Source organism: Agelaius phoeniceus, chromosome 8 (genome assembly GCF_051311805.1).
Source record: "Agelaius phoeniceus isolate bAgePho1 chromosome 8, bAgePho1.hap1, whole genome shotgun sequence".
NCBI lineage: Eukaryota > Metazoa > Chordata > Aves > Passeriformes > Icteridae > Agelaius > Agelaius phoeniceus.
In genome coordinates, this window is record NC_135272.1 from 774,915 (window position 1) to 784,196 (window position 9,282).

Below are 9,282 nucleotides of genomic sequence, written 5' to 3' on the forward strand. Positions count from 1 at the left end.
CTGATCTGCCCCAGCTCTGCACACAGACATTGCTGCTGCAGCTCCAGAAAAGGCAACAAAAGGGCATCCCTGCAGAAAACTCTGCTGGGAGATCCCTTAGTTCCTTTAAAGCCACTGAGAGCACAACCCCTCATTGACACAGTCTGTGATCACAGGGAAGGTGGAGAGAAACAAAATGAGAAATAGCACAAAAAGTGACATTTCTCTGCAGACAATATGAAAAAAATAAAACAAAGGAAAAGAACCTCCAAAATGAAACCAAAAAGGAATATCACAGATGACTTTTATTACAAGTGATTGGCAGACACTGGCCAGCAGTTCAATATCTCTGAAATTTTCCAGTCATCAGTCTCCACACTTCAGCCTTGAGCTCCTGGTTCTTCAGGCTGTAGATGAGGGGGTTCAGGGCTGGAGGCACCACCGAGTACAGAACTGACAGGGCCAGATCCAGGGATGGGGAGGACATGGAGGGGGGCTTCAGGTAGGAAAATATGATAGTGCTGACTAACAGGGAGAGCACAGCCAGGTGAGGGAGGCAGGTGGAAAAGGCTTTGTGCCTTCCCTGCTCAGAGGGGATCCTCAGCACAGCCCTGAAGATCTGCACATAGGAGAAAACAATGAACACAAAACATCCAAGTCCTAAACAGATGGAAAACACCAGAAGCCCAATTTCCCTGAGGTAGGATTTGGAGCAGGAGAGCTTGAGGATCTGTGGGATTTCACAGAAGAACTGGCCCAGGGCATTGCCATGGCACAGGGGCAGGGAAAATGTATTGGCCGTGTGCATGAGAGCATTGAGAAAGGCACTGGCCCAGGCAGCTGCTGCCATGTGGGCACAAGCTCTGCTGCCCAGGAGGGTCCCATAGTGCAGGGGTTTGCAGATGGACACGTAGCGGTCGTAGCACATGATGGTCAGGAGGGAATACTCTGCTGAGATGAAGAACAGAAAGAAAAAGACCTGTCCAGCACATCCGGTGTAGGAGATGTTGCTGGTGTCCCAGAGGGAATTGTGCATGGCTTTGGGGACAGTGGTGCAGATGGAGCCCAGGTCAGTGAGGGCCAGGTTGAGCAGGAAGAAGAACATGGGTGTGTGCAGGTGGTGGCCACAGGCTATGGCGCTGATGATGAGGCCGTTGCCCAGGAGGGCAGCCAGGGAGATGCCCAGCAAGAGGCAGAAGTGCAGGAGCTGCAGCTGCCGCGAGTCTGCCAATGCCAGCAGGAGGAAGTGCCTGATGGAGCTGCTGTTCGACATTGGCTGTGGCTGCACATGGGCACCTGTTCATGGAGAAAGGACAGTGACAAGTCAGGAGAGGCTGCTTTGGGCCAAACCTGGGCCATTCCCTGTAGACAATCCCTACAGCTGGACACACTTGCTCTTCGTCCTGATGTGGGAGAACCTTTGGCTGCAATCAGAGCACAATCACACTCCTGGGTCACCTTGGTATAAACCAGACCCTGCCCAGAGCAGAGGGATCCCTGAATGTCTCACCCTCTCTCAAGGTCTCTGGGCAAGTTCTCAGCACCCCCTTGTGCCAAGGACACTCACGGCTCCCTGGGCAAACCCAGCAGCATTTCCTCAGCTGTGGCAGCTCTGCCCTTCCCCGTGGGACATTCAGGGAACTCCCAGAGGCTCTGGCACAGATCTGCACCCAGGAGGGCAGCTCAGAGCCTGGCAGGGCACAGCAAGGAGATCCCTGGCTGTGCTCATGATGGGATCTCAGGGAGGGGGCTCAGCTCATTCCCCTTTCCCATGGACTGCTTTGCCCACAGCCCCACAGGTGCCAGGGAAGCTTGGACACCCCATTCCCATGGACAGCCCTGCCAGGCAGGAATGCCAAGGGCAGTGCCTGACTCAGCTGCTGCAGATGCCAGAGCCTCCCTGAGAGCAGCAGATAACAGTGCCAATGTCAGGGCAGGGCAGAAGCAAGAGCAGATGTTGTGGTGCTGTGCCTGAGAGGGCAGGGCAGAGACAGCCGGGCACTCAGGACAGTGTTCCCGTGCCCAGCTGTGCCCGGCACCTCCCACACACCAACAGTGCCCTCCTGCCCCAGCCCTGCTCTCTTCAGCCCCCTCTCCTTCCCTGAGCATCTCCCTGGGCCTGGACATTCCCTCCTGAGAGGAGCCTTGTCCCTGGCAGCGCTCACAGAGCCCATCCCAGCCTGCGTGCCCTGGCTGGGGCCCTACAGAAACCTGCCTGTGTGCAGGGCCCTGGCTGGGGCAGGCTCTGTGTGCAGCTGGGCAAGGGCAGCTCAGGAGAGCCCTGCTGGGCCCTGCAGAGGTGATGCTGCTGCTGTGCAGGGCTGAGGGGTGGCTGAGGGCCCTTTGGGAGGCTCCCAGCAGAGACACTGACCACCCAAATGTACAGTTCTGGACTCTCTGTAAATGTTCAAACACTCCTTGGATGATCCTGTGTGTCCCTTTCAACTCAGAATATTCTGTATCTGATTACAATTCCTGTTCTGCTCCTCTCATCCCCCTGTTGTCTATAATCAAAAGAGAAAAAAAAAAAAAAAAACAACCCTTGCAACAGTGTTAGAACAGTAAAGTAAAAACCAGACATAAATTGGAAGCTTCCAGGTGTCCCAATGGGGATGGGGCACACCCGGTGCCTGACTTCAACAATTTATCAAGGTTGATTAATTAGGATATTGAACAGGAACATCCAATAGCAGATTCAGTTGCCCCAGTTACACACCCTGGCTCAATGCATTGGAATAGGTCCAAGGGCTTCTTTACCTTCACTTTTTGTTATGACTGCTCACATTCTAGTCAATAAAAAAAATGTTTTTGTAGGTTTTCTTCCTGATAATAGGACTATTTGATAATAAGACTATAAGACAGTATTTCAGGAATGTATTTTGACAGTGAGCTCATTTTTCTAAAATCTAAGAGAATGGTTAGGAAACGTACTAGAGTTAATTAAGGATTATATTTATATAAGTATATAAGAGTAGTTTAATATAGTTAATAGGAATTTAGTAGTGTTAAGTAAGGAATGTAGATTTATAACTATATAATAGTAATTTACAGAGCTATGAATGTATCAGAAATGTATAAAAAGCAATAATCTTTTTGCCATCACCCCAACTTTCCCACCCTGCTCCAAGCAGGAAACAGAAAACACTCTCAGGAAAGCTCCTGATCTTTCCAGCAATCCGAGGGTTACCAACATTGGGAAGTGCCCTCCTGAGCTGTGCCCAGGCTGGTCTGGAGCTGGGAGCAGCCCTGCCCCACCCAGCCCCTCTCAGCAGCAGCCCCTGCCCTGCTCAGGGCGGCTCCTTCCCCCCAGAGCTTCTCCCCAGTGCTGGCAGCAGCTGCCAGGGCCGGCTGAGAGCTGTCCCTGGCAGGCAGCAGAGTCCCTGCCCCAGCACAGCGCCCTGGGCTGCAGGACCCTGCTCTGCAGGACAGCCCTGGGCACCCCTGGCTGCTCTGCACAAGAGACAAGCAGAGAATGTACTCACAGGCTCTGCAGGCATTGGCATGTTCCAGCTGCAGGAGATGGCTCCAGGAGCTGCAGCTGCACTGTCCTGCAGCCAGAGGTTCCTGTGCCAAGGGCTGGCAGTGATTGTGCCCCAGGCACTTCTCAGCCCCTTCCCAGCCCTGACTGATTGAAGCTCTCTGTGCCTCTGTGCTGTGCCCGGGCTGGCTGCAGGCAGTGCCCCAGCCCTGCTGGGCTGGCACAAGAGCTGCTCATCAAGAGAAATGTGCTTTTGAAGCTCTTCTTGGTGACCAGGAGCTGCCTCTGTGCCAGGAGCCCAGCCCAGCTCAGCAGCACAGACACAGCACAAGGACTTTAATCAGCCTCTGGGGCTTTGTGCTCAGGCCCTGAACATCAGTCCCTGAGAGGCAGCTGAAGAAACCTCTCCAGAACTCCAAGGCAGAATCCAACTCCAAACTTTCTTGGACTTTTAATGGGTCCCACTGAGGGACACGACTGAGCAAGTGTCCCCAGGCCCCAGGCAGAGCAGAGAACTCCAGGCAGTGATGACAGGTGGGGACAAAGAGAAGCCAAGTCTTGGTGCCCTGGGCCACAGCAGGGTCTGTGCCACCAAGGGCTGGAAGGAGACACCTTGTCCTGAGGCCCTGGGGCCTCCTGGCACAGCCCCAGCCAGGCTGGGCACTGTCAGCCCCTTGTGCTGCCCTCAGCATCCCCCCCTAGCCCACATCCCAGTGGCCTCAAGGATCTGCTGCAAGGAGTCCCTGGGGAGCCTTGCTCAGCAATGGCCCTGGGGGCTCCTTCATGCTCCCTGCAGGGACTGCAGCTTTTTCAAAGGACTTTGGCTTTGGCTTTTGCCTTGGAGTCTCTGAGAGGTTTCTGCAATCATGGGCTCCAATTATCTGCTGTAATTAGTCCCTGGAGAGGCTTTGTCAGTAACAACACTCAGTGGGCTCATTAATGCTTCAGGGTACTTCAGTTATTTGAAGGTACTTGGTGTTTCCATTTTGATACAGACTCTGTGAGAGGTTTGTGCAATCATGGCCCCAATTATCTGCTTTAATGAGTCCCTGGAGAGCTTTGTACTGGCACTCAGTGGTGCTCAGTAATGCTTGGAGATACTCAAGTTTTTTAAGGTAGTTTGGATTTTCCTTTCCACACTGAGTGTCCAAGAGATTTTTGTGCCATCCTGGCCACCAATTCTCTCCTCCAAGGAGTCCATGAGGAGCCTGTGTTCGGGATGGATCTCAGTGAGACCCATTAATGCTCTGAGACACTTTGGAGTTTTCTTCTGACTTTGAATCCTGGAAAGGTTTGTGCAATTTCCTCCCAGGCCCTGAGGTTCAAGGGCTCAGCTCCAAATGCACCATGGGGCTCATTAGGATAAGGCAATGTGGAGAGCTTTGTGGACAGTTGGCTAGCTGAGAAAGGTAACGTCGACATAATACCATTGCTTCAGTTAGACAGAGACAAGTCTAGGATTCAGCAGTTGGTGTCCAACCACTGACAAGGACATTGTGACCTTGGTGCAACAGCAGGATGGGGGAGAGGATCTTTTGCCAAAAATATGAGGATAGTTTCAGCAGAATAACCACAAGAATGTAGAAGTAGTAACAAAATAACCATCAGAATATAGGTGTGGTTAGCCAATAAGTAATTAACCAATAATGAGCTCAGCTTTGCAATATGTATAAGCTTCATTAACACCAATATAAATATGTGTGAACCATCAATAAAGTTTGAGACTTGCTGATCACGCATATTGAGTGCCGCATTTCTTGTGCTGATTTCCCTCATATGGTGACCCTGTGATGTGATTCCTGTAACGGCAACCACGGTGGATCAGTGGAGTTAGGGTCCTGTCGCAGCAAGGACTGCGAATAAGCACTGCTGAAAAAGGGAAGGTGCCGCGCCCTGGGTGACCTCAATGAAGAGCCCGGCCGATACGTGCTGCCGAGACCTTGTGGGGCTGCAACAGCACTGACGTTCTTTAAATGGAAAGAAAAAGGCAAGCAGCATATGATTTATTTACTTGCTTTTTACAAAAGCGTCATGTTAAGGGCATAGATTTGCAGAAAGAGCTTCCCAGGTTAGCTTACGGGTGTGAACAAGGAATTTTTCAAAATCCTCATATAGTACATGAACTAACGGAGCGGCGTAAATTTGGAGACGCTGTGGGAGGCAGTTATAGATGAAGATAAAACTGCAAAAAAGTTGGGAAAGCTATGGCGAGTTGTGCATAATGAGTTATTACAATATCAGGCAGAAAAGAAGGCTGCACAGCAAGCTAGCATGACGTGTGATAAGAATAAGAGTTATGGGGACTGGTTCAATTGTCTGTGACCTCCTGCCACATCTGCAGTCATTTTGCCACCAACATCAGCTCCTGCTTCAAGGAGCAGCTCACCCACCGCCTGTGCTACAACAGCACTGCCTGCACCGCCTGTGTCAAACCCTCCATCTCCTCCTCCTGGTAATGAGCCGATCCCTGGGTCAGAGAGTGACCTAGCGGGGGCCATTGCACGGGGGCGAAGGGAGGCATGGGCAGCGGTAGCAAAAGATATCATCGTTACGGGGGATAAAGAGCCTATAAAAGCAGCTATGGATGTTGCTTGTCCGGTGATATATTCACCTGTGGCAGGGGGCGGGTTTCAAACAACAATAACTGCTCTAGACTGGAAGCTGCTGTCGCAATTACGGTCCCCAGTTAGTCAATTTGGGCTAACCAGTGAGCCCACAAAACAAATGCTTGACGATATCCAGGGGACTCAGGTGTTACTGCTGGCTGATTGCAGAGGAATAGTGAAGCTTATCTTCACTCAGCATCAGCAGCTCTTGTTTAATGCACACTGGCAGGCACTCTGCCAGGAATGCGTAGCAGTAATACGGCAGCCAGGTGACCCGTTACACAGGATAACCCTAGAGGAGCTAATGGGTCTGGGGCCTTTTCTTCGGACAGAAGCACAGGCGTTACTCGGTCCTGATAAATGTTGGGAGGCTATGCACCTGGTGCTGTTGGCTATAGATAGGATAAAAGAGCCAGGCGGGGTCCCCTCTTATATGGGAATAAAGCAAGGAAGAGATGAGTCATTCGGATCTTATATAGATAAGGCAGCCAATGCTATCGAGCGGGCAGGAGTCCCTGATTTCAGGAAGGGTACTTTGTTGAAACAATGCGCACTCAAGAACTGTAATCAGGCTACAGGAACGTATTAAATACCCTAAGAGCTAATTGGTCTATAGAAGAAGCTTTAGAACGATTGGCAAATGTGCCCATAGGAAATCAAGCGATGTTAGTAGAAGCTATTAAGGAGTTAGGAGCAGGATTACAAAAACAGGCAGCAGCCTCACAGAGTCAGGTGTTAGCTGCTCTTGCACCCCTACAAGCAGCAGCAACAAATACTCCACGGGCTCCATCTGCTGGCTGATTTAAATGTTACCGGTGTGGAAGCATAGGACATACCCAAAGGGCTTGTCAAGCAGCCAGCATCTGGTGCCAAAATTGTCGCTTGGATACCCACAACACCGGAGCCTGCTGACCCCGCTCAGGAAACGGGAAGGCCAGCGCGTCCACAAGCTGCCGTGCCCAGACACAAGTAGCTGCTGTCAACACCTCAGCCCAGCTTCCCTTCAACCTGTCAACACCTCAGCCCAGCTTCCCTTCAACCAGCCACTGCCGGGAGCCTCGGGCTGGATGTGGCAGCTGCAGCAGCAGTAACATTGATGACCACCCAACTGGAAAAGGTTCCGACTGGAATAAAGGGACCAATCATCATTGATGGACAATCTATCCGAGCTTTGCTCCGGAGACAATCATCGGCCATTATGATGGGATTGTTTGTTTTAGCCGGGATAATAGACGCTGATTATATGGGGGAAATTTTTGTGCCATGGTGCATACTCCTTTTCCGCCAGTACGAATCAAGAGAGGATAGCTCAATTGGTTCCATTGGAGCAGATGACTAAAACTTTACCCCCTCGTCAATCACAGTTGAGAGGGGAACGAGGCTTTGGTTCCACTGGAGGACTCACTCTATTAACAAGGAACCTGAATGATCGACCAAAGCACACTGTAATAATAGAGTAGCAGGGTGGGAGGCAAACCTTGGAAGGTTTATTACATACTGGTGCAGACTCCAGCATTATTAGTCCAGATTTCTGGCCCCACAACTGGCCATTACAGCCAACCACAGGGACAGTTACCAGGGTTGGAGGCCTAACACTTGCAAGAAAATCACCCATGTTATCTGTAACTATTGACGGAAAAAGTTTACAGAATGTTTTCTCAATTGTACCTTTGCCCCCTACTGTGCAGTGCCTCATTGGTCGGGATATTTTGGCTCAAATGGGAGTAGTGCTGACAAATGAGCACCCTTTGGGCTAACAACGGCCATTACATGGACTTTCCTGATCCCACTCCGATGAAAAACAGAGGACCTGGTGTGGGTTGAGCAATGGCCCTTAAAAGGGGAAAGTCTCATTCAGGCACATAAGCTGGTGCAGGAGCAGTTTCACCAAGGACATCTCCGGTCATCTGTTAGTCCTTGGAGTGCTCCTGTTTTTGTGATCAAGAGGAGATGATCCTGGCAGGTGTCGTCTCCTGCATGATCTACGTGCCATCAATGATCAGATGCATAGTATGGGAGCCCTGCAGCCTAGATGGCTCAGTCGGTAGCTTTCTGGCTCCAGGGGTGGCAGCAGCAGGCACCCATGCCACCCTAAATAAGTTGGAATGCTGGCTTGCGAAGCAAACCAATGCCACTTCTATGGCGCTTTCTAGCCTTTTGCTTGATGTTGATTCTATTCACCATGCAACGCTTCAAAATAGAGCTGCAATTGATTTTCTTTTACTTGCACAAGGCCATGGTTGTGAAGAATTTGAAGGCATGCGTTGCATGAACCTTTCTGACCATTCATGATCCATCCTACTCCCAACTCTCTGAGTTGCGGAGGTTAACCGGAAACTTACAGGTAGAATTGGGCTTTGATATTGATGAATGGCTCAAATCTTTAGGCCTGGGATCATGGTTACGCTCTATTGTTAAGGTCAGCATTATAGTGGGCATTATAGCTTTGTTAGTAGTATTAATTTTGCTGTGTTTTTGCATCTGCTTACAAAACATGGTGCAAAGGATGATATCTGCTGCATTTAATCAGACCATGCTTGTTCAACAGAAAAATGGGGGAAGTGTGGAGAGCTTTGTGGACAGTTGGCTAGCTGAGAAATGTCATGTAGACATAATACCGTTGGTTAAGCAACAAGGAGACAAGTCTAGGAGTCAGCAGTCAGTGTCCAATAGTGGACAAGGGCATTGTGCCCTTGGTGCAACAACAGGATAGGGAAGAGGATCTTTTGCCAAAAATATGAAGATAGTTTCAATAGAATAACTACAAGAATGTAGAAGTAGCAACAGAATAACCATAAGAATGCAGAAGTAGGCATAGTTGGTTGATAAGTAACTAACCAATAATGAGCTCAGCCTTGCAATATGTATGAGCTTCATTAACACCAATATAAATAAGTGAGACTATCAATAAATTTTGAGACTTGCTCATCACTCATACTGAGTGCTGCATTTCTTCTGCCGATCCAACAGGTGGAGCTGCAGCTGAAGCCCTTCCCACATTCCCAACACTCATAGGGCCATTCCCCAGTGTGGATCATCTGGTGGCTGATCAGGGTGCTGCTCTGCCTGAAGCTCTTCCCACACTCCAAGCACTTGTGGGGCTTCTCCCCATCACGAAGCTGCTCATGGGCCACCAGCTCTGAGCTCTGGCTGAAGCTCTGTCCACCTTCCTGGCTCAGGGTGGGTCTTTCCTCTTCAGAGCACCCTGGGCTGGGTTTG

General features: G+C 50.4%; 1 protein-coding gene across 1 annotated transcript; it reads right to left on the reverse strand.

Annotated features, from left to right (window-relative positions):
• Positions 1–319: 319 nt before the first annotated feature.
• Positions 320–907, reverse strand: LOC143694678 (olfactory receptor 14J1-like). The gene has a single exon (XM_077182676.1). The coding sequence runs from the start codon at positions 905–907 to the stop codon at positions 320–322; it is 588 nt and encodes a 195-aa protein (XP_077038791.1).
• Between the last annotated feature and the right edge of the window lie 8,375 nt (positions 908–9,282).

Excerpts from the sequence above, each read along its gene's own strand:
- LOC143694678 (XM_077182676.1), bottom strand. The coding sequence starts at position 907 with ATGTGCTACGACCGCTACGTGTCCATCTGCAAACCCCTGCACTATGGG.